This window comes from Ornithorhynchus anatinus, chromosome 15, assembly GCF_004115215.2.
Source record: "Ornithorhynchus anatinus isolate Pmale09 chromosome 15, mOrnAna1.pri.v4, whole genome shotgun sequence".
Lineage (NCBI taxonomy): Eukaryota > Metazoa > Chordata > Mammalia > Monotremata > Ornithorhynchidae > Ornithorhynchus > Ornithorhynchus anatinus.
The window spans coordinates 3,435,248-3,461,197 of NC_041742.1; the positions used below are offsets into that span (position 1 = coordinate 3,435,248).

Below are 25,950 nucleotides of genomic sequence, written 5' to 3' on the forward strand. Positions count from 1 at the left end.
GCTGTTTACTGCCATTGTTCTTGTCTGTCCGTCTCCCCCGATTAGACTGTAAGCCCGTCAAACGGCAGGGACTGTCTCTATCTGTTGCCGACTTGTTCATCCCAAGCGCTTAGTACAGTGCTCTGCACATAGTAAGCGCTCAATAAATACTATTGAACTGTGGTAAAATTCAGTCTTCTCTTCTTCTTCACTTTTTGCCTCTCTAGCTTCTTTTGGTTGTAAAACGAGCATATTCATATGTTCTTAATGAAGCATCCTTGACCATCTCGGAAACACTGTTTTAACCCGGCTGAGGAGATGATGGAGGCCTGGTATACTACGGATATGAGATCATCTCTTCCTTTATCAAAGATAATAAAACAGCCACTCTAGGAGATGCAGGGAAAGAGGCGGGTTTCATTAGGCAGGAAGTCTCTCACCCTCAAACTCCAATGCTTTGTCAGTGACTGATGCATCTCTTTATTTACAGCTATGATGGACTGGGAAAGAGACCAGATATTTACCTTCTATTAGGACTATTATGCTTGGATTAATAAATCCAAGGCAGATTTGTAAGAGGCATCGGTGGCTTTTATCAGCTGCTCCTGACAGCCATTCTGGTAGAGAAAACTGGGTTGCTCCCATTTTGAAGATAGAAACACCAGTCCAGAAAGGTTAAGGTCAAGGTCAGACTGTAATCCTGTGATCCAGATGGGATTTCAATATCGGGCACTGTGTCCTCAATCCATATTGTCTCCCTTTTCATTCTAATCCAAGAATCAAACACAGGCTGTCAATGGAAGTTCTACTGCTCGTCTCCCCACCTTCCCCCATGAAGAATGCCCAAATCCATTACTAAAGAGACCCGGGTGATGATCTTGGATTACACGTGCTAGCCACAGTGGGAAAGAACCTCCCAATAGTGGTGATGAATGTCAACATACCCCATTCAGACTTGGGAAGCCATGTTCATGAAATGCAGGTGAAGATTCGTGAAATGTTCTATTTTTTTTTTCTCACCACCAACCCCCTTCCCCGGGTCCTCCTTCGGGCCTGGAATGCCCCCACCCCATTTATCTCCAACAGATGAACCTTTTCCTCATCTTCAAAGCTTTACTAAAATCATGTAATAATAATTATGGTATTTGTTAAGCGCTTACTATGTGCTGAGCACTGTTCTAAACGCTGGGGTAGATATAGGGCAGCGTGGCTCAGTGGAAAGAGCACGGGCTTTGGAGTCAGAGGTCATGAGTTCGAATCCCACTCTGCCACTTGTCAGCTGTGTGACTGTGGGCAAGTCACTTAACTTCTCTGTGCCTCAGTTACCTCATCTGTAAAATGGGGATTAAGACTGTGAGCCCCACGTGGGACATCCTGATTCCCGTGTCTACCCCAGCGCTTAGAACAGTGCTCGGCACATAGTAAGCGCTTAACAAATACCAACATTATTATATAGGGTAATCAGATTGTCCCACATAGGGCTCACATTTTTTTTCCCTGCCAAACCCCTTCTCTGACTAAACCCTCACTTCTCCATTTGCCCTCACTTCGAGGTTGCCTATGCACTTGTGTCTGTACCCCTTAAGCACTATGATTTTCACCCCACTCCTGAAGCTCTTAAATATATCCATTTGTGATTTATTTTAATGCATTTCTCCCCCCTCTAGCGTGTGAGATTCTGTGGACCGAGACCATGTCTACCAACTCTGTTATATCGTACTCTCCCAAGGGGAGCAGCATGGCTTAGAGGAAAAAGCATGGACCTGAGAGTCAGAGGACTTGGGTTCTAATCCCAGCTTTGCCAACATATGTTTCCTTAAGGAGCTTGGCAAGTCACTTAATTTCCCTGTACCTTAGTTCTCCTGTTCTCCCTCTTACTTATATTCAGAGTCTCATTTGGGTCAGGGACTGTGTCCAAACTAATACAGTAGCATCTACTCCAATGCTTAGAACAGTATTTGTCAAATAGTAATTGCTAACAAATACCATTTAAAAAAGTGCTTAATAAAGTGTGAACCCTAGATAATAATTAATAATAATTATGGTATTTGTTAAGCACTTACTATGCGCAGAGAACTGTTCTAAGCGCTGGGGTAGATACAGGGTAATCAGATTGTCCCACGTGGGGCTCACAGTTTTTAATCCCCATTTTTACAGATGAGGTAACTGAGGCATAGAGAAGTTAAGTGAATTGCCTAAGGTCACAAAGCAGACAAGAGGCAGATCCTGGATTAGAACCCACGACCTCTGACTCCCAAGCCTGTGCTCTTTCCACTAAGCCATGCTTCTTCTCTAACCTCAAAATCTACTTAGGGAGGAATTGTTTTTTACTGACCTTCCCAGAGGTGTCAGTAATAGAATTCTTCTATCTACTATAATTATGCTTAACCTTTCCACAGGCAGAGCTCACACCAGGGAATGAATGAATTTACATTTCATGGCTTGAAGACTGCCCTCCCCGCCTTGCCCTCGGTCTTCCTCTAGGCTTCCCCACCACAGCAAGCCATCTATGATTCCCACCATGCCAATATGCTGGGGCAGCCTCACCCCTCCCCTCCCAAAGTTGCAAACATCCTGCCCACTCAACCCTTTACTTAGGGCCCAACTCCAACAAATCACTTGGCCACTGGCCTTCATCATTAGTAGCCACAAGCTTTCCCCAGCTGCTCTGCTGGAGGTTAATTTCCCCATCTCTTCCAACTATACTCAAGAGCTGGCACATAGCAACTAGCAAAGATAATAATTATTAGTAGTAATGTTATTATTATTATTATTTTTATGAAAAATATTCCAGCCTTCATTCCAAGGGGATCCTGCTGGAATTTCACCTACTTAAAAAAGGAAGAAACCCAGAAAAATGTGAATTCTTATGGACATGGAATGTTTGTCTTGCTACTCTCTCTCAAGTATGTAGCATAGTGTTGGTATTCACTCTGCATGAAGCAGCATGGAGCAGTGGAAAGAGCATGGGCCTGTGAGTCAGAAGGTCATGGATTCTAATCCCAGCTCCTCCACTTGTCTGCAGTGTGACCTTGGGCAAGTCATGTCACTTCTCTGTGCCTCAGTTACCTCATCTGTAAAATGGGGAATAAGACTGTGAGCCTCAGATGGGACAGGGACTGCGTCCAACTTGATTTTCTTGTACCCATCCCAGTGTTTAGTACAGTGCCTGGCACATAGTAAGTGCTTAACAAATACCATAATTATTATCATTATTATTCGCCCAAGCATTTAATATGAGGCTTTGCATCCAGTGGACACTGTTGATCTTAAGTGTTTGGAGAGTCTCAAACTAGCTCCCCCCGCAAGGGGCCAGCATTACTGTTCCATCTCCATCTGTGGGTCGAATCACTATTCCAGCTCCATGACACGACCCCCAGGCTGTCAGGTTTCCTACCACAGAGAATGCATGAGACACTGCTTCTTCGGAGCGAGTTTTTAAGATACCGGGCAACAGCCTTACCCTGAAACAGCACAATCTTGCATATCAATGGCCTACTGGTTCCTTTAGCCCTGAGCACTATACCCACCAACCCTGCTCACTCTCAGCATGACACAAGTGGAGAAATCAAAGTACAAGCCACTTAAGTGCTTGCTGCCTGAGTTTCCCCATCTGTAAAATGGGGATGAAATACTCGTTCTCTTTCCACTTTAGACTGTGAACTCCAAGTAGGGCAGGGACCGTGTCTGATCCGATTATCTTGTGTCTATGCTAGCCTCTAGTTTGGTGTTTAACACATAGTAAGGGCTTAAAAAATACCACAGTAATTATGATGATGATTACTACAAGCGAAAACAAAAACTTCCCATTTTTCCCTACCTGGACAAAAGAGTTTAGTTTTCTGAGTTTCCAGAACCACGTCCCACCTGCAAAAAAGAAAGTGAACTCCTCAAGAAGAGGACAGCTGATCCCTCCCCCTCCTCCATTCCTAGGGCCTGCTCTGGTTTCACCACCCCTCAGAGGCAGCCAGAACGCCACTGCTGAGGGCCCTGAGTTGAAGGATCAAGCAGAGTTGTTTATCCTGGCGGGGGCAGGGAGCTGGGGACAGCATGTCTTCATGGAAGGAATGCATGTGTACAAAGGTCCTGGCCATGGATGGGAAAAGGAGAGGGAGCGGGGGCCATGGGGGATCCTGCCCCTAGAAGCAAAATTCACAAGCCTTCTCAGATGCTGAGCTTCTCTAAGTACCTGACTTCCTTGCTTTATCATCTTCCTGCACCTCTATTTAGGGACTTAAAAGAGTTTAAGAAAACATAGAAATAAATGGGCCTAACCAATAACTAGTCCTCTGCACACAGCAGGTGCTCAGTAAATACCTTTGAAGGTCCTGGGTTCTAATCCCAGTTCCATCACCTGTCTGCTGTGAGACCTTGGGCCAGTCACTTCAGTTCTCTGTGCCTCAGTTACTTCATCTGCAAAATGGGGGTTAGGACTGTAAGCCCCATGTGGGACAGGGACTGTGTCCAACAGGATTAGCTTGTACCTACCCTAGTGTTTAAAACAGACACATAGGAAGCACTTAACAAATACCATCATCTTCATCATTATTATTATTATTAATAGATCGATTGATTGGCTGACCAGAGAATGACCTCTGCCTCAGCAAGAACATAAACTGGTGAAGACGAGGGAGTATGATTATCCCTCCACACACTATTATCACAATAATAGCAATTCCTGGGTACAGGTTCTTTATTCTGATGTCTCAGGACCCAGGCTCAATCTTGATGGGGGACTGCAAGATCATACTAGATATTAGAGAACATTCAGTAGACAATGTGATCTCTTCCTTCAAGGAGCTAACAAACTTACTAGTCTCATTGGCCTTTGGGTAGAGTCCTTTGAGCTAGGCTCTGCTACCTTATCAGCTGCTTTTTGCACTTGAGTATTTATGTCCATCCTCATCAGTCAGTCGATGGTATTTATTGAGCTCTTACTATGCTCAGAGCATTGTACTAAGCACTTGAGAGAACACAATATAACAATAAACAGAGATACACCCTGCTCACAATGAGCTTACAGTCTCTTGCCTGTGGGATAGGGACTGAGTCCAATCTGATTATCTTGTATCTACCCTTATGCTTAGTAGAATGTTTGGCATATAATAATATACATTTAATGCTTGTCTCCCCAATTAGAGTATAAGCTCCGTGAGGGCAGGGAGTGTATCTTGTGTTTCTGTCGTATCTCCCAAGTGCTTAGTACAGTGTACTTCACTCAGTAGGCACTCAATAAATAGCACTGTTACTACTACCACCCATCACCCCCACCACCAAGTAAGGTTTAAGTTATGCTGAATTGAAGCCAGTTAACAGACATGACATGAAAGTCCAGCCCATTCCTCAAAAAAAAACAACCCCCAAAGCCCCCAATTTGCATGAGACAGAAACTCATTATAGCAGAACTTTGAATGAATAATGTAAAGACAGAATCTGGAGGCAGAAAAATCCACTGGCAAAAAGTCATATGGGTTGATCACCTGGCAACAATCAGATTTGGGACATGGGGCAACTGCCAGAGTCACATTACAGCTGAAAGTAGAAAAGATTCAAAAATAAAACTGAATAATTTTCCCCACCTGAGACTGTTTCTCATCTCCTCCAGCTGCCTCACTTCTCATTCCTGACCATTCAAGATTTCTGAACATATTGCCAAGTTTTCTGCCTATTGTTCCAACCATTATATCTAGCTAAAAATAAATTAATAAGCAGTTTAGCCAGTGTACTTGCTTGAACTCTTAAAGCAGCTATTGTTATCACAATAATCAGACTGTAAAAACAATTTGGGTATGGAGCAGTTGCTTGAAAACACACTGAAGAAGCTACATTCTTTGTGCAAACACATTTTATATATGCACAGTTATGATATTTTTATAAGACATATATATGCATACTATGAGAATATAGACTGTACCTACTTCAGTTTGGTTTCAGATAACATATGCATAATAAGGAAGGGAAACCTGTACTATATATATTTTATTATTTTTATTTTGGATGTTAAAAATTATATATTATAAAGTCTTACTGACAGTATCAACCAAATGCAACAACCAGGATTCTGTGGCAGCTTCTTTAGTGTGATGTGTTCTCTGGAAGCAATTTAGTAGACTCATCTCCTTCAGATCCTTACAGACCCCTGAGAAATTATCCAGGACTCCTTTTAATGAAGTTGAAAATCTAAATTTGCCCTTCTCTTATTCAGGTTAGCAGCTGGGGTTTCTTAAGCTGGCTGACCTTACTTTAGCATTTCCTGACCATTTTAACTTTTCTGTACACATTTTTTCTAAGGGGTTCAGCCTGTTTCTCATCTCTTTCATCTGTCTTGGTGATTATGATCAGTCCCGCTCTGGAGGCCAGGGGCTAGACTTCATGACCCCTTCAGGTCTCTTTCAGCTCTAGAGTTCTTAGAATTAGTTTGTGGGTTTTGTTTTCACTCTGGATCATTATTTAAAAACAGGCCAGCCGGTTGGGGGCTTCCTACAGCCTCAACTCTGAATCACCAGTCCCTCTTGGGGATGATGGAGTAGACTGGTTGGCCTCATGAAGCTTTCCACAGACCCAGAAGTCCAGGAATTTTTTTTTATTTTAAGTAGAAAATCTCCAGATCCAACAGGGAAGCTAATTAAGACCCTAATGCTTACAGCACAAAGTGACTCCATGGTAGAATAAAGTAGAATAAATAAGAAAGCAACGTAGCCTAGTGGAAAGAGCATGGGTCTGGGAGTCAGAGGACTTGGGTCCTAATCTCTGCTACACCAGTTGCCTGCTATGCGACCTTGGGCCAATCATTTAACTTCTTTTGCCTCAGTTACCTCACTGCTAAATGGGGATTCTATACCTATGTCAACCTGAAATACTTGATCTATCCCAAAGCTTAAACAGTGATTAACACATAGTAAGCTCTTAACAAATACCATTAAAAAAAACAAAACTAGATTCAAAGTTGGGAAGGAGGTAGGACCTCTTAGGGAGGGAACAGAAAGAGAGAATAAGGGATGAGGGAGAAAGTGAGAGAAGAGTAAAGAAAGAAGCAGAAGAGAAAAGAGAGGAAAAAAGGATAAAGAGGATTTCCATTCATTCATTCATTCAATAGTATTTATTGAGCGCTTACTATGTGCAGAGCACTGTACTAAGCGCTTGGGATGAACAAGTCGGCAACAGATAGAGACAGTCCCTGCCATTTGACGGGCTTACGGTCTAATCGGGGGAGACGGACAGACGAGAACAATGGCAATAAATAGAGTCAAGGGGAAGAACATCTCGTAAAAACAATGGCAACTAAATAGAATCAAGGCGATGTACAATTCATTAACAAAATAAATAGGGTAACGAAAAATATATACAGTTGAGCGGACGAGTACAGTGCTGTGGGGATGGGAAGGGAGATGGGGAGGAGCAGAGGGAAAAGGGGAAAAAGAGGGTTAAGCTGTGGAGAGGTAAAGGGGGGATGGCAGAGGGAGTAGAGGGAGAAGAGGAGCTCAGTCTGGGAACGCCTCTTGGAGGAGGTGAGTTTTAAGTAGGGTTTTGAAGAGGGAAAGAGAATCAGTTTGGCGGAGGGGAGGAGGGAGGGCGTTCCAGGACCGCGGGAGGACGTGACCCGGGGGTCGACGGCGGGATAGGCGAGACCGAGGGATGGTGAGGAGGTGGGCGGCAGAGGAGCGGAGCGTGCGAGGTGGGTGGTAGAAAGAGAGAAGGGTGGAGAGGTAGGAAGGGGCAAGGTGATGAAGAGCCTTGAAGCCTAGAGTGAGGAGTTTTTGTTTGGAGCGGAGGTCAATAGGCAACCACTGGAGGTGTTTAAGAAGGGGAGTGACATGCCCAGATCGTTTCTGCAGGAAGATGAGCCGGGCAGCGCAGTGAAGAATAGACTGGAGCGGGGCGAGAGAGGAGGAAGGGAGGTCAGAGAGAAGGCTGACACAGTAGTCTAGCTGGGATATAACGAGAGCCCGAAACAGTAAGGTAGCCGTTTGGGTGGAGAGGAAAGGGCGGATCTTGGCGATATTGTAGAGGTGAAACCGGCAGGTCTCGGTAACGGATAGGATGTGTGGGGTGAACGAGAGGGACGAGTCAAGGATGACACCGAGATTGCGGGCCCGAGAGACGGGAAGGATGGTTGTGCCATCCACGGTGATAGAGAAGTCTGGGAGAGGACCGGGTTTGGGAGGGAAGATGAGGAGCTCAGTCTTGCTCATGTTGAGTTTTAGGTGGCGGGCCGACATCCAGGTGGAGACGTCCCGGAGGCAGGAGGAGATGCGAGCCCGAAGGGAGGGGGAGAGGACAGGGGCGGAGATGTAGATCTGCGTGTCATCTGCGTAGAGATGGTAGTCAAAGCCGTGAGAGCGAATGAGTTCACCGAGGGAGTGAGTGTAAATGGAGAACAGAAGAGGGCCAAGAACTGACCCTTGAGGAACTCCAACAGTTAAAGGATGGGAGGGGGAGGAGGCTCCAGTGAAGGAGACCGAGAATGACCGGCCAGAGAGGTAAGAGGAGAACCGGGAGAGGACGGAGTCCGTGAAGCCAAGGTGAGATAAGGTATGGAGGAGGAGGGGATGGTTGACAGTGTCAAAGGCAGCAGAGAGGTCAAGGAGGATTAGAATGGAGTAGGAGCCATTGAATTTGGCAAGAAGGAGGTCATGGGTGACCTTAGAGAGAGCAGTCTCGGTAGAGTGGAGGGGACGGAAGCCAGATTGGAGGGGGTCTAGGAGAGAATGGGAGTTAAGGAATTCTAAGCATCGATTGTAGATGACTCGTTCTAGGATTCTGGAAAGGAAGGGTAGTAGGGAGATAGGGCGATAACTGGAGGGGGAAGTGGGGTCAAGAGCGGGTTTTTTTAGGATGGGGGAGACGTGGACATGTTTGAAGGCAGAGGGGAAGGAGCCCTTGGAGATTGAGTGGTTAAAAATAGAAGTTAAGGAAGGTAGGAGGGCAGGGGCGATGGTTTTAATAAGGTGAGAGGGAATGGGGTCCGAGGCGCAGGTGGAGGGGGTGGCACTTGCGAGGAGGGAGGAGATCTCCTCTGAGGATACTGCAGGGAAGGATGGGATTTCCAGAACCAGGGCGGAGGTAAGTCACCAAGTTGTTGCCTTCTGTGACCTTCCACACCTGGCGTTACTGCCAATCTCACTGCTGCTGCTGCTGCCATTCTCCACTACCACCCCTTCCCAGAAGAACTGTCTCCTCTGAATAATTATGGTAATTATTATGTGCTTACTGTGTGCTAAGAGAATCAGAAAAGGAGCGTGGCTTAGTGGAAAGAGCATGGACTTGTAAGCCAGAGGGCCTGGGTTCTTATCGCATCTCTGCCCCTATCTGTGTGACCTTGGGCAAGTCACTTAACTTCTCTGTTATACTGCATGCTCCAAGTGTTTAATACAGTGCTCTGCCTACAGTAAGTGCTCAGTAATTACAATTGATTGATTCCCTGTGCCTCAGTTTATTTCCTCATTAGTAAAATAGGCATTAAATGCCCATCGTCCTTCCCCATGTGAGGCAGAGACTGTGTCTGACCTAAATATCTCATATCTCCCTGGCACATATTAGGCATTTGACAATTATTATTCTTATTTTTACTAAGTCCTGTGATAGAGTCAAGATAATCAAATTTTACACAGTCCCTGTCCCTCATGGGACTCACTACCTAAAAAGGAGAGCACAGGTATCTTATCACTATTTTACTAATAAGGAGACTGAGGCCTGGGAACACGTGGTGACTTGCCCAGGGTTATACAACAGGATAGTGAAAGAGCTGGGTCTCCTGATTCCCAGTTCGATGTTCTTTCCATTAGACCATGTTGCCTTCCTAGACCAAAATAAGTAATAGTCCAGAATAGCCAGCTCTGTTGGGGTCAGGCAGCCTCTTTCTTGACCTACATCTGTCACCACCGTGGCTAGCGGTTTTTCCCCTGTCTAAAACCACACCATCATGACTAAGATGTCCCCGGCTGGCACCTGAAGATCCCAGATGATGTCTTGCCAACCCAGAGATGCAAGTTGCATCGTGTGCCTTATGCCAGTTACCCGAATTAACAAAGATGTGATCCAGAACTTTTGGTGGAAATACGAGGAATCTAATGCAATACCAGGTTGACCCCCTGACCTCCCCCTTATGCTTGAGAGATGTTACATTCCCCTTTCAGATCTGTGTAAACAGGAGCACCTCTTCTGAGCCATCCTCTATGTCCCCTATCTCTAATGTATTTTAATGTCTGTCCCCCTTGTAGACAGTAAGGGCCTTAAAGGCAGAGATTGTGCCCACCAATTGCATTATATTTCCCAAGCACTTAGTATAGTGCTCTGTTCACAGTGAGCACTTGATAAATTCCATTGCTTGAGTGACCGATTGCTAGGATGGGGCTGCAAAAGCCAAACAGAGGGAAGCTAGGTAATGAGAGTGAAATGATTAGACGTAAAGGTGCCTGGTGCCATTCCGATACAAAAAAATGAACAAACAAAATCCAACTCATCAGTTAAAAATCAGAAGACCGGGCTCTCATCCTGCCTAACGCAGGCCGTCTGGTCACCTTAATGCGGTATCAACCCCGGCCGACCCACCTCAGTTGAGCGTGTTGAAGAGCCTGGAGCACGTGAAGTGCCCCATGGTCCTCACTTGCCAAAAGCTTGCTCACAACTGAAGCTTAGATTCCAAACTTTTACTTCAAACGGGTAACAGGAATAAAAAAAAATGACTGAGAGTTGTATGGAGCAATAAAGACAACAATGGCAGTAGTTAGTACTTCCCCGCAAAGCGGCAAGGCTTAGTGGAAAAAGCATCAGGCTCAGAGGACCTAGGTTCTAATCCCCACTCCTCCACTTGCCTGCTGTGTGACCTTGGGCAAGACACTTCACTTCTCTGTGCTTCAATTACCTTTTCTGTAAAATGGGGATTAAGACTGTGACCCCCATGTGGGACATGAACAGTGTCCAGTAGAATTATCTTCTATCTACCCCAGCACTTAGCACAGACACAGAGTAAGCGTTACCAAACACCATGAAGGAAAAAAAAAGTACTGCTCACACTAAGATTTCCTGAGGCACTGTCTCAGCTCTTTGTGCTGGACTGTACCAATAGAGTCTCCTATTATTAGCAGCGGTAATACAATCCTCAGCACCAAACGGCAGTTTAGAGATTTTTGGAACAGTCTAACTGCACTGAAGCCATACATAATGCACAACAGTGGCAGGACATCTTGCAGAGTGTAGATGACAACTGGACAACTATACAAGTCAAGGGTAATGTCTGCAGGCAGGGAAGGCAGAAGAAACTCAAGTCATCAAAAGAGGCAACCTTAGGCAACATCATATTGCCGGGACAAAGCTGTGGCCCGGAATGACACAGTCAGGAATAATTTTACTCTCTCTGTATAGTCCTACAATACAATGGAATCGGTAGACACATTCCCTCCCCAAAAGGAGTTTACAGTCTAGAGAGGGAGACAGAAATTAAAAGAAATTATCAGCAGTTCATACATGCTGTGGGGCTAAGGGTGGGGTGAATATTCAGGGCTTAGAGGCTATAGTCTTTAGTATAGTTAACATCACCATCACCCTCACCAAAGTATAATTTTACCTCACGTCAAGCAAAGCAATGGAGGGCAGCATGTGGCAGATATAGCCAAGTGGAAAGGGCTATTAGCCATGTAAGCATTTGATGAGGTGGTCCCAGCAGCAAGTACTATAGAAAGTGTCACTTTTACATGGATGGGACATGTAATTTGGGACCAAAACAAGGCTAGAGTAGGAGACACTGTACTCCACAGTAACAGCAGTTGTCTATCTTCCTCAGAGGTCTCGGGGGTTGTTCCTCCTGGCCCTGACTCCAGGTTGGAAAGGGATTTGTAGGGGGCAGAGAGGGAAAGTAAGAGGGAAGAGCAGGGTGATCCAGAATGGAGGGAGGGGTGCATGGACCCAACAACATAACTATGGCAGAACCATAGGCCGTTCTGGGGGGCAAAAAGACAAGAGAAGCAACACGAGTCCTCTCGACTGTGAACTTGTTATGGGCAGGGAATGTGTCCAATAATTCCACTGTATTATACTCTCCCAAGTGCTCAGTATAGTACTCTGGACAGAATAAGTGTTCTATATATGATTGTTTAAATTTTCTTAGGGTCGAACCCAAATTTTCAAAGGAATTAAATGAGTCCTATCCATAATTCATTTATATGAATGCCTGTCTTCTCCTATGGACTGTAAGCTCATTGTGGGCAGGGGATGTCTACCAACTCTGTTATATCATACTCTTTCAAGTGCTTAGTACAGTCTCTGTGCACAGCGAGGGCTTAATAAACGCTTGGTGGCAGGTAATTTGGGAAAAATTAGGGAAACAATGAAACCGGGATTCTAGTAGGTCGTTCAAGTAGTGTGTCGCACTCCCCAAAACAAAAGAAAGCATCCTGTTCGTTTGGCGCCATCTAGTCACCTTCCCATATAAACATACAACTCATTCTCCAACCGCCGCCACCTCACTGGTTTCAGCGCTATTTCTCTTCACAGTCCCACATGGGACTCGCAATTTTAATCCTTATTTCACAGATGAGGTAGCTGAGGCACAGAGAAGATAAATGGCTTGCCCCAGGTCACGTAACAGACAAGCAGTGGAACTGGGAGTAGAACCTAGTTCCTCCGACTCCCAGGCCCATGCTCTTTGCACTAGGCCATGCTACTTCTCAGTTCTTGAGCTGGGACAGTGTTCTACCATGCCAGAAAAGGCTACACTGGGATTCGTGTGCACATGTTTAATCTTTGGGTTGTACCCTCTTCGACAAGATGAGCTGGGCCCACTGCTTTAAGGGAGCCACCTTATGCTATGACCCAAGACCCCACCCTGAATTTAGGGACAGTGATAGGATGGAGGAATCCCCAAAGGACATACCCACCTAGAGATAGCATATTCCATTCATAAACATAAGATAAGGAGAGTTCACTGAGTCTCATTTGGCCCTCTCTACTGTCTTAGTAACCTAGGAAATATCCTACAGGACAATAAAGCCATCCCCTAGAACATTCTTCTAGCCTATTGAATGTTAATGCCACATTTCTCTCTCACTCCAAGATAACACTGGAAAGTTTGCTTTGCTTTCAACACCTCCATTCCTCTCCTCCACCTTTGAAGTGCAGTCATCCTTTTCCCCTTCCCTGGAAGGTAAATGGATGTGTTTGTCCCAGCACACTCCAAGAAGCCCTGCTGGTGAAATTCACCTATGGCTGCAGGGTGGCTGAAAAGGCCAATAGGGGACCCATGGACCAGATGCCAATCCTCTTTCCAGCACCAAGCCAATGGAGGTTGAATAAAAAATGCAAATATAAAGACAAGAATGGCCTACCTTGGTCGATTCCTTGCCGCTGCTAGATTCGGGTCCAAAGAGGGCTTCTTGTTCCTTTTATATCCGGATGCACCCTTCAAGCCCCACCTCCCTTCCCCGGTTGAAAACCTGAGGACAAGTAGGTTATGTCATTATAGTCCTCTTTCTTCCTTCCTTTCTCTCTCTCCCTGTCTGTCTCTCTCTCTCTATACACCCACTATACATATACATATATCACATGTTACATGCATGTAAGGAGTTAGTGTATGTGCAGTGTATATGTAATGTGTATGTAGAGCAATCATATTTATTGAGCACTTACTGTGTGCAGAGCACTGTATTAAGCGCCTGGGAGAGTACAACAGTGTTGCTAGACACATTCCCTCCCCACAGCAAGCTCACAATCTAGGGAGGAGACAGATGTTAATATAAACAAATACATTTTAGATAGGTAAATAAGTGCTGTGGGGCTGAGGGAGGGGTGAACAAAGGGAGCAAATCAGGGCGAGACAGAAGGAAGTGAGAAAAGAGGAAATAAGGGGGTAGTCAGGGAAGGCCTCTTGGAGGAAATATACCTTCAATAAGGCTTTGAAGGTGAATGTATATCTATATGTTTATAGGAGCAGCGTGGCTCAGTAGAAAGAGCACGAGCCTGGGAGTCAAAGGCCATGGGTTCTAATCCTGGATCCACCACTTGTCAGCTGTGTGACTTTGGGCAAGTCACTTAACTTCTCTGTGCCTCAGTTACCTCATCTGTAAAACGGGGATTAAGACTGTGAGCTCCACTGGGACAACCTGATCAATTTGTATCCCCCCAGCGCTTAGAATAGTACTTTGCACATAGTAGGTGCTTAACAAATACCATTATTATTATTACTATATACATGTATTATCTCTCCATATACATTATATGACTATAAATCTATCCTCATTATCTTGCTCTCTATATAGCTTTCTATACAGAGATACCTAGATATAGATACCTATACATATATCTATATTTAGATATATATAGGGAGATAATGAGGACAGATATGTAGACAGGAGCAGCATGGCTTAGAGGAAAGAATGTGGGCCTGGGGGGTCAGGGGACTTGGATTCTAATTCTGCCTCTATCACTTGCCTGCTGTGTGACCTGTGTGATCTCCATTGGACTCCCAGGACTTTTCAGATATTATCTCATTTACTTATATGTTTTCACTCGTTCCTGGGCGTTTGGGGCAACCAGGTCATTTTTAACAAATAGAAGCAGTAGATAAAGAATCGATGATCACTTCCCCCCGAGGTCTGAGTGCCTGCCTAAGGGTTGAAATGTTTGATTCCACCAGGGGTCAGTGCTGCATCGTGCTTCCTCGCGGCTGCTTGAGACGCTCAGGGCTGTGGAATAGAGGGAATGAACCTGGTTTGGCCTCAATTACCTGGGTCATCACCACCTTCTCTGCTCTGCTAAGACTGTGGCTACCAGACCACAGGTTTTTTGGTTTGGGTTTTGGTTTTTAAAGGGAATTTGTTAAGCACTTACTGGGTGTCAAGCACTGTTTTAAGTACTGGGGTAGAGATGTAGTTAAAGGTTGGACACGGTCCAATATCCCACTTGGGGCTCACAGTCTTAATCCCCATTTACAAATGAGATAACTGAGGCCCAGAGAAGTTAAGTGACTTGCCCAAGGTCACACAGCAGACAAGTGATGGAGCTGGGATTAGAACCCAGGTCCTTCTGCCTCCCAAGTTCATGCTCTGTCCGCTGAACTGTGCTGCTTCTCAAGGGAGTTGCGTCCCACTGGCTCAGAGGCAAGGATTGAGAGGAGGCCCATTTCTAGGTCAAGCTGCTTGGAATGGGATCTTTCATAGATGAACACTGTCCTCCAGGATTCCTGGTGAAGTAGAGTGAGGGCAGGAACTGGGATGACCCTGACTCAAAATTTCTCTCCTGGGAAGAAACAAAGAGGCCCATAGTAGCAACACTGAGTCAGGCCTGGACCGGATTCCCCAGTAGTCATGAGGGTGGCGGGAAAGAGATATAAGGGTCTGGGCCGGGGTTGGGGAAGCGGGGAAGACATGGTCAGAAACAAGTACCAGTAGTGATTTCAGCAGCACTGTCTCCCTGTCGACCCCTTGCCCACATCCTGCCTCTAGCCTGGAACTCCCTCCCTCTTCATGTGAGCCCACTGTGGGCAGGGATTGTCTCTGTTGCTGAATTGTACTTTCCAAGCACTTAGTACAGTGCTCTGCACACAGTAAGCGCTCAATAAATATGTCTGAATGAATAAATGAATATCTGACAGACCATCACTCTCCCTACATTCAAAGCCTTATTAAAAGCACATCTCCTCCAAAGAGGCTTTCCCCGACTGAGCCCTCATTTCCTCTTCTCCTACTTCCTTTTGGGTCACCCTTGCACTAGGATTTGTGTCCTTTATTCACCCCTCCCCTCCGCCCTCAGCATTTATGGACATATCCGCAATTTAGTTATTTATATTAATATCTGTCTTCCCCTTTGGCTGAAAGCACCTTATGGGCAAGGAACAGGTCTAAAGAGTCTGTTATATTGTACTCTCCTAAGCACTTCAGTATTGTACCCCCATTAAGCGCTAGGGAAGCAGCACGGTACAGTGGATAGAGCACGGGCCAGGGAGTCAGAAGGTCACGGGTTCTAATCCCAGCTCCACCATTTGCCTGCTGTGTGACCTTGGACAAGTCACTTCACTTCTCTGTGCTCAGTTACCTCATCTGTAAAATGGAGTTCGAGTCTGAGCCATTTGAGGGACAGGGACTGTGTCCAACTTGATTAACCTGTATCTACCCCAGCGCATAGAACAGTACTTGGCATAGAGTGAAGGTTTAACAAGTACAACAATAATAATAATAATAATTATGCACTCAATAAATATGATTGACTGATTGTGGGCAGCTGTTGTTGCTCCTGGGTTTGGTAACTAAGATACTGTGGGCAGGCTTTTCACCTGGTGGGGTTTTTTTGATTTTTTTTGTTTTGTTTTGTTTTAAATCCCTTAGGCGACTTCGGCCCTGATGAATTTCATCAATTAATGGAAGACCATTTCTTTAGTTTTCAGAAATCATTTTGCATTCTTATTCTGCTTTCAAAGGGCTTAGCAGCACCTCCCAGTTTAGTATCAATGATAAATTGGACGAGCACACATTCAATTATCCCATCTGAGCTGTCAACAAAGATATTAACAGAAGGAATTCCAGGATCAATCCCACTTAATACACTCCCCTCAAGTTGATATCAAGCTGTTGATTACTTGCTACTCTTTCAGGGCTACCATCATGCCAGGTAGGCACCATCTTAAACAAAACCTACAACATGTTCTCCTCCCCTGATTTGCTCTTTCCTTTTGACTATGAACCCTGCCTGGGACAGGACCACATCCAATTTACTTGTATTACCTCTACCCCAGTACTTAGTACATAGTAAGCAATTAAATTGAAGAATTATAATGCTATAATTATATTGTTATTAATAATATGGGTTTTCAGCCTAGACAAAATAGGATTTAACTTGTGTTGTAGGGCTTCACTAGACTTTGATTATATCCCATTCCATCCCAGGGGTTCTCCTCAAAGAATTGGAAATCATATTGAAATCCTCATTCTTCACCTTTTCTCTCCTGAAGAGTTTTTTTTGTTCAATGATAGCTTCTCCAGGCTTAGTCCCTGGGTGTCTAGTGGGGCATTCGGTATGCTGCCCTCACCTCCCCTCAGGGCCAGCAGAGGGGACTGATAACCACAGCAGAAACTCATAAAGAAATTTCTGGCCCTGGACTGGCTGTTCAGCTCAACAAGACATTCCAGGAAAATGAGCACATCTCAGTGCTGTTTGAAATAGCGAAGAATCCAATGGACAGCTCTAGAGAATAGCTGCATTTAATAATTCCACCCACAGAGCTTGCTGGGAAGGAAGAAAGTTACATCAGAGCAAATTTCCTGCTCACTGATTGGGGGGCCAGGCATGGCTCTCAAGTAGTTTGCCCACAGGCTGCTGCCCTGACAATTAACTTTTTCCCAGGGTCATTCATTGTTCAATGAATGGAGGGAAGTTTCATAAGGGAGATAGTCTCTCTCACAAGCACTCAGTACAGTGCTCTGCACACAGTAAGTGCTCAATAAGTACGACTGAATGAATGACTACTTTTGACCTATTTTGTAGCTGGGGAGCAAAAGAGAAGGAAAAACAGTCACTCTGGAAGGTCATGCATCTAGAAATTCTAGGCAGATGGCAGCCCTGGGGAAGAGAGCACACCAGATCGTTCTAGAGAATGAGGACCTCTCTTTTTTCCCAGGAAAGACCGAATTCAGGTTGCTGGTAAGTTGCTTCCCCCGATTCTATAGGAGCTGCCTCTACCATAGGATGGAACTCAAAGGTTACATCCCAAACCAAACTCTTCAAATGAAGCCAGATCCTCTAGTCCCACCTGCAAACACCATCAATTTGACATGGGTGTCCTCATTAAGCCTCCTGCTTTTTCAACCTCTTACCCCTCTATCCTGGTTTGGACCCTAGAAGCTCCCCTTCCTCACAATGGGTAGATTAAGTTCCTTACTCTCTCTGAGCGAGTCCTTATGGAACATCAGAAATCACGCTGACCTGTATGGGATGAGAGAACAGAGCATCTCATTCATCTTTCCCAGACTAAAGAAGGGAAAGTAGGGGAATGGAACTTAGAAGGGCTTTGCCCATTTGGGCTAATATTTAAATAACAAATTGCTGTTTGTCTTCCCCTCAAGTTAATATCATAAGTTTAGAACCACGAGAAGAGAAGATGGTTCTTGGGTCTGTTTCAGGGTTGTTGTTTTTATGGCATTTGTTAAGCACTTACTATATGCCTAACACTAGACTAAGCACTGGGGTAAACACAAGTTAATCAGGTTTGGCACAGTCCATGTCCCCACATAATTCCATTTTACAGATGAGGGAACCGAAGCACGGCGAAATGAAGTGCCTTGCCCAAGGTCCCACCACAGGCAAGTGGCGGAACTGGGATTAGTTCCCAGGTCCTTCTGACTCACAGCCCCATGCTCCTTCCACTAGACCTCCCTGCTTCCCACTGTTCCAGCAGAGCTTTAGGTGATTTGTCTTATCCACAAAGCACTCACAGCCAAAATGCTAATGGGTTTTGGCTCTCCATGTACCATTTGTGGAGGATGACAGAAGCACAGGAAAACACCACAAATAGACCTCGGGGCATGGACTGTTGGGTCAGGGTCGCTGAATGAACTGGGCCAGTTAGGGAGACAGTAGAATGCTAAAGAGATAAACCAGTGGATTCTAATGCTTCATTGTTTAGGACTCATACCACATCTAGGCACATCTTCAAAACAAGGCCTCTGCCCAAGCATATGTTTCAGCTGGGGAATAGTGTCTATTTAGCTGTCTCCAGGCTTAGGCTCTGAATCAATCAATCAATGGAATGAGTAGTGGATTAAGCACGGACCTGGGAGTCAGAAGGTCCTAATCCTGGCACGGCCACTTGACTGCTTTGTAATCCTGGGCGAGTCATTTCGCTTCTCTGTGACTCATCTGTAAAATGGGGATTGAGACTGTGAGCCCCGTGTGGGACAGGGACTGTGTCCAACCCAAATGGTTTGCATCCACCCCAGCACTTATTACAGTGCCGGGCACAAAGTAAGCACTTAACAAATACCCCAATTATTACGAGAATGTACCGTGTGCAGAGCACTTGGTATTAAACACTTGGTACAGTACAGTAGAGTTGGTAGGCACGATCCCTGCTCACAAGCAGCTTGCAGTCTTACAGACATTAGATATATTACAGATAGGGGAAATAGTAGAGTAGAAGGGGAAGACATCTCAGAATTTCTAGACACAACTATTTGCATTTTCCTGTTAAATAACATTCCACAAACTTGTGAAAAGTAAAGTCCAGATTTGTTTTTACTAACCCCTTCAGACTTTAAACAGTCGCATGGTTTTGTTGATGGAGCGGGGAGAGTGCTCTAGGTGCACTTTGCTAATACAATTCACCAGCAGAAACTACTGGCTCCCGGCACAATTTGCAGTGCTTTATAATCTAAGAAACATTTCTTTAGTAGGCAATAAATTAAAAGAATCAGTGAGAAATTACAAGTTTACTCTTGCTTGTAGGAACCCATTGGAAGCTCTCCTGTCTCATAGCCAATGGTGGAGTCCTTAGAGCAATGGAGAAGAAGGAAAGATGAGAAATAAAGTAACATGCTTACGAATGCCAGAACTTCTTTCATTTCATTTTTTTAATATTACTAAGGAGGATTGCCCTGGACAATGAGAAAACAGTGCCAGGTCCTGCAAACAACAAACCTGACAGTCCAGCAATCTTTACGGGTTCATGGTACGGTCGGGACTGTGGATTCTGCCTTGGATTTTTCAGCCACCCATGCACCTGATGGGTGCTTTTCACTGCCAGTGGTGTCTTTTCTCAGTGTGAAGGACAATTACAGACATGTACAACAAGACACTTCGAATTAGCATTTCAAAAGATTCAGTCTCCAACTGCCCACTTTTCCCACTCCAAGACCTCCCAAAGTTGTCTGAGGAAGCAACTTTCCCATTTATATATTGAAAGGGGCTGAGATTGGACAGACATCTGGAAGGTGAGAAGGAAAATAAAAAAAAACAAACAAAAAAACCCACAGTCCACGAGCCTGGCCGTATTAACTCAAACAAACAATTTTACCATAAAACAAGAAATAGATCTCTAGGTAGGCACTTTGCAAAGTTCTGCATCTCTGTACAAACAAAATATTCAAGTTTCAAAATATTCCAAAATGGACTGTTACCAGTGACCCTCCTGCACCAGCTCAAACTCTCCCAAATTGCAGGAACCAGAGGACCCAGGACCGAGATCTGTTGGTGAGGGGAGCTGGGTGCGGAATTAAACGGAACACTGGACGTCCATTTCTCTAAGATCTTTACAAGGAGTTTATCCCAAGTGCAAATGATTTAGAGATAGATTCTTTTTTAAAAAACGATAGCTCAGCCTGAGGAAATCACTATTTGACGCAGGGGAAAGGTAGGTTCATAGTCAGGTGATACAGAGCTTTTGGAATATGTGGTCTTCTTGGTTCATGGGTCTCTTTCCAGGATTATCTTCCATGGTCAGTTTTTTAAGTTGCATCAAGAGAGCCTTCTATTCTCTGTTGGTGACAAGAGACAAAAAGACTGATCAGGTGTGTACCACTTATGAAAGCCAAACTATGACAGCAAGCGGGGGTGTGGCGAGAGGCCATCCTAGTCTGTTACTTTTCCAACTCCCCAGTTGTTCATAGAAGAAAACCCTAGCAGGCAAGAAGAGCACATGTGAGGCATGATAGACAGCATCATCCTGGATCTCTAGTCCCTCCCAGGGCAAGGGAATGGCAAGCACATTAGAAGAGTAGAAGCTGGTCATAGTAGAGGCAGAGAGAATCTCTTTTCATCAGTGATAAGGGAAGTTATATCCTTGAGTTACTGAGTTTTTAAACAACTGCTCAGGCCACTGTGTAAGAAATTGACATCTCTTTCCCTTTTCTCTGGCAGGTAGGGATGGGGGAAGACCACGAAGATGGGCAGAAGACTTGCAGGCAGTCTTAAGATCGGGTCCAGAGATCCCAGCAACAGGATGCTGGCTCCACGTCCCACCCTCACCCAGACTTTGAAAGATGTCCAAAACCCTGGAGCGAGCAGTTTTTTGGCTTCCTCTGTACTGTTATCTTTAATGACCATGTGGAAGATTATACTATATTAGCTTTCTCTCAATTTCTCTCGCCACAGTAGCAATGGGAGATACTGTGTCTGGCTCGCTGTTCTCAATCAGGACAGAAGGATGCTTAGACCCTACACTGGCAACTCCCAGCCCGAGAGTGACTCTGTTGCTTCTTCAGGGTTCTCAGCCAAGTTTGTTGGGAGGGGTAGGGATTAGGGTAGGACTGATCAAGTTATCTGCGAAATTACTTAAGGAAAAGTGTCACATATGGAGTCCTCAGGAAGCATGATCCAAACTAAGGGGGAAATGTGGATTTCATTAGGGCTGGGGCCTGTTTGGGTTAGTTTGGGGTTGCTCTACTTAAAGACTTATGGAGAATGTGAGGCACGCTGAGAACCAACTAATGTGGAGAAATGGATGGATGGATGGCATCACGACAGAGTTTTCTCTTCCATCATTTAGCCAAGACCCATATTGAATAATTGAAGATGGTAACTCCTGTGGTTGCCTCCCTGCTCTTCCACTGCTCCATGCCCTGCCCAGAACTGGCTTTATTTAGAGTAATAAAAGTAACTTTCCTCCTTCTGCAGTAGATCTGAAAGCACTCTGGGGTCAAGTGAGTGCTTTAAGGTGCAAGTGGTAAAATTGACCAGTTTCACCAAGGAGAAAGGAAAAATACAAGTTTCTCTCCAAGATCATAAATTTTTCCCTATTCTGGATTTACACCTTAAAGAACAGTTTGTTCTGTTTCATGCTCTGTCTGAAGGCACCACAAAATGCAGCTTATAAACAAGGCAAAATATGGCAGGGGAAAAATGAAGTCAGAATGTACCGTTGAAGTAAGTCAAACACAATACCAAATTAGTATTTGGCTGAGCGGCTATCTCATTGTTAAGATATTTCCTTCAAAATGTTTTCAGAAACTGTAGCCATCAAACAACTAGGAACGATTGCCAATTTTGATTTCAGGAAGGAAACCCCCTCCCAGTTCCCTTCTGGGTAATTCAATTAATTTACTCCTGACCCTTGCAGGCAGATTATTAGGGGAAAATCCAACCAGACCAGCTTCTTTTACAAACCATTTCCATTTGTTTGGATTTAAGATTCAAAATCTCTTCCTAATCGTTCAAACTGTGGTGTTTCCTCTAAATTGTCATACTTTTGTGCTGGGCTTTAGGCCATGGAAGACCAGCATCCCTCTCAGAAGCTTTCATTCGAATACAATTCCCTGCAAAAGCCGGGAGAATTCTGTCTGTGCTTAGAGTGGCTGGTGTGGCCTTTTGGACTGAATTCAAGGTAAACAAGGCAGCCTAATCCTAGTGCAGAAAGTAGGCCCGTCCCACCCGGTGCAGCAGGACTGCTTTGGGTGGATATGGGGCTGTTTATTGGAAGAGGAATTCATTTTTATCTGGGTCCCACACTACGCGGGGAGCAAAGTTTTCAATTTTCCCTTCAGAGCCACCCTTACTGAGTTATATCACTTCTTTCAGATTTGGGGTTGGACTGGGAAAAGCAGTTCAGTTTACATTCAGTTGTTTGCCTTTTCCCAAAACCAGTTCCTCCCCATTTAAGTATAGCCTGAAACTTTCGCTCTCTTGTAGCTAAGCAATAATCTCATTTTACAATACATGTCATCGAATATAATCAAACTCAGACTCAGAGGCCAGAATCAGAACAGCTAGAGATAGTTCCTGGACTCCATGGACTCCAGGCCCTTTGGCAGCAGAAAGCTTTTCCCACTCCCGACAAAGGGGACTCGGCTTTGTATTTTTTGGCACTTAGTACAGTGCTCAGCACACGGTAAGTTCTTAGTACAGTGCTCTGCACACAGTAAGCACTCAATAAGTACTCTGAATGATGGTTCATGCCCAATCTCATGGTCTCCAAGCACTTTCAGGCTTTTGTATTGGTCACCCTCAATTCCCATTTTACAGATGAGAAAACTAAGAACCAGATCAGTTTACGGGCTTTTCAAAGTCACTGGAGGACAGAACCACTCTGCCTTGTGAGCCTGAGAGCCAGTCTGTTTACCGCATTTAAATTGAGAACCAAGATGAGACGAGAGCAATAGAAAAAAAATTTAGCTAAATTACTCCAATGCCAATCCACTTCTCGAATGAGTCTTAAAATAGGCTGGAAGGATTTCTAGTTGTCTTACTGGCTCCTCTTCTGATCTACATGGTTTGGGGTAAGGAGCATGGGGCTGGGAGTCAGGAGACCTGGGTTCTAATCCAACCTCTGTCACTAACCTGCTGGGTGACTTTGGGCAAGGCACTTAACCTCTCTGAGTCACAGTTACCTCATCTGAGAATGAGGATCAATCTATCAGTGGTATTTATTGAGTGCTTACTGCGTACAGAGCATGGTACTGGGAGCCTGGGAATGTATAATACAACAGAGTTCGTAAACATGTTCCCTGCCCACAAGAAGCTTACATTAGAAAGTCAGTTTCACAACTTGACATGATAAGATGCCCAATTTCCCATCTTTAATTGTGAGTCCCATGTAGGATAGATACTTCATCTGATTTTATTATCTTAAATCGACCCCAGCGCTAAATACAAAGAAAATGTTCAGCAAGCACCATAAATAAATATTCTTCTATGGGACGCTGTACTAGGCCTTTCACCTATGTGTGCTTCTATTTCCTGACCTGTAAAATGTGGATCTTACTATTCAGTTTCTGGGAAAGAGCTCACAATCATTGGATAAACAGCCCTACGTAGATGTCCAAATACTGCATTAGAAACCTGGCCTCTAGCTGATTTTTCCATTCAGCATCACAGATGAGAAACATTCCCACAATTTGATTTTTAAAATTCAAAACAGGGACCAAAAGCTTCTGCTTTTCTCCCCACGGGTCTTTTTGGTTCATTTAATCAGAACTAATTCCCATGTTCTCCAAATTCTACATAATGTGCCGGTCTTCCCCTGCTCCAAGTACTAGTCATGCATCCAAGGCAGAAGAAAAGCAACAATAATAATAATAATAACAATAATAGTACTTGTGGTATTTGTTAAGTGTTTACAATGTGCCGGGAACTCTTCTAGACGCTGGGGTAGATACAAGCAAATTGGGTTGGACACAGTCCCTGTCCCACCTAGGCCTCATAGTCTTAATCTCCATTTTTACAGATAAGGGAACTGAGGCACAGAGAAGTTAAGTGACTTTCCCAAGGTCACACAGCAGACAAGTGGCAAAACTGGGATTAGAACTCATGACCTTCTTACTCTCAGGCTTGTGCTCTATTCACTAGGCCGCACTGCTTCTAGAAGGAAGGCTACCAAACTCAGGGTGGAATTCTTTAAAGATCAGCAATTCCTGTTTCCCTCAACAACTGGTAAGTTGGAAAGCAGCAGCCATTGCATGTCTAAGTTAGACAATCAGAGCTGTATGAAAACACCACTTATTCAGTAGTTACCAAAATTCTGCTCTTAACTATAGCCCCAAATTTTGTTACACTGTGTGAGCAGTGAGCTGATGGGTGGGAAAGAACAGGGAGGAGGTAATGTCATCACAGTGGGATAAATTTGGAAAACAAATTCCAAGCATAATTCCAGACCTACTGGAAACAGAGTTCAACTCCTTATAACTGTAAAATAATAACAACTGTTGTATTTCTTAAGTACTTAATATGTGCCAAGCACTGTATTAAGTGCTGGGGTAGTTACAAGATAAACAGGTCCTATTTGGGATTCACAATCTACGTAGGAAGGAAAACAGGCATTTAACTCTCATTCTGTAGATGAGGGAATTGGGACACAGAGAAGTTAAGTGACTTGCCCAAGTTCACACAGCAGGTAAGTGGTAGAGCCGGGATTAGAACCAGGTCCCTTTGACTCTCAGGCCCAGGTTCTTTCCACTTGGCCTTGCTGCTTCTACATGGCTTTCTATCACCACCCACGGTCCCTTCTGTTCATTAAATTCATTCAATCGTATTTACTGTGTGCAGAGCACTGTACTAAGTGCTTGGGAAAATACAATACAACACTAAAGACTAACGATCCCTGCCCACAACTAGCTCACAGTCTAGAGGGCGAGCTCACAGTCTAGAGCCCAGCCCAGTATTAAAAAAATTCCCAGGGGGGTAAAGGAATCAAATGTTCCAGTTCCAGTGACTTTGAGACTGTTCTCTGATTTTGAAACTATCATCATTGTTGGCCCAGTTGAAAAAATGCCCAAAGATATGCAGAGAGAGATTGGAACACAAAAAAGCCACCAGATGATTTTATGAGACCCCAGGGACATAGATAGAAACAGGGGCAGTTAGACTGACAAAAACAGACACCAGAGGTGCACTCAGTAACAAAGAGGAACATATAGGCACCAAATGGATTTTTAAATCACATTCATTTTTAACAGGTTTTCAATGGGTTTTTTTTGCATTACCTTCATTAGGCTGATTTTGAAAAATTAGATAGAGCCACCAAAGTTTTGTGACAATGTTCTTTGAGAAACACTAATCACAGTCTAGAGCCAAAATGCCTTTAAACCTCATCACGGGCTTAACTCTCAGTATCTTGGCAAAATTCTCAGGAATTTAGTATCTAAAGCATTAATCTTACATAATAATAATAATGGTACTTGTTAAGGCTTACTATGTGTCAAGCACTGTTAGAAGCATTAGGTAAATACAAGTTATTCAGAGTGGACACAGTACCTGTTCCATATGGGGCTCTCATTCTTAATTCCCATTTTACAGATGAGGTAACTGAGGCCCAGAGAAGTTAAGGACTTGCTCAAGGTGACACAGCAGACATGTAGTGGACCGGGATTAGGAACCAGGTCCTTCTAATACCCAAGCCTGTGCCTCTATTCCACTTAGACCACACAGCTCTTAAACCACATTACATCACTGTGGGTAGCTACAGCACGAACCTTACATTACCTCCAACTTCCAAACATTTATAGAGCTCATGCTCCCCTTTGGGAGTTTACAGTCAGAGAGGAAAAGGCCTGTGGATGA

General features: G+C 44.5%; 2 protein-coding genes across 2 annotated transcripts in view; both read right to left on the reverse strand.

The window, feature by feature from the left end:
- TEX2 (testis expressed 2) overlaps nt 1-17,868 on the reverse strand; it is an 86,842-nt gene extending 68,974 nt beyond the window's left edge. The window contains exons 1-2 of the mRNA XM_007668081.4: nt 17,846-17,868; nt 13,302-13,409 (exon numbers count right to left, since the gene is read on the reverse strand). The gene's annotated coding sequence lies outside the window, so the exon portion shown is untranslated. The remainder of the gene's footprint in view (nt 1-13,301; nt 13,410-17,845) is intronic.
- A 1,646-nt stretch (nt 17,869-19,514) lies between these two features.
- Nucleotides 19,515-25,950, reverse strand: part of PECAM1 (platelet and endothelial cell adhesion molecule 1) — a 51,381-nt gene continuing 44,945 nt past the window's right edge. The window contains 1 exon segment of the mRNA XM_029080158.2: nt 19,515-20,435. Coding sequence (XP_028935991.2) covers nt 20,406-20,435 — 30 coding nt within the window. The 3' untranslated portion in view covers nt 19,515-20,405.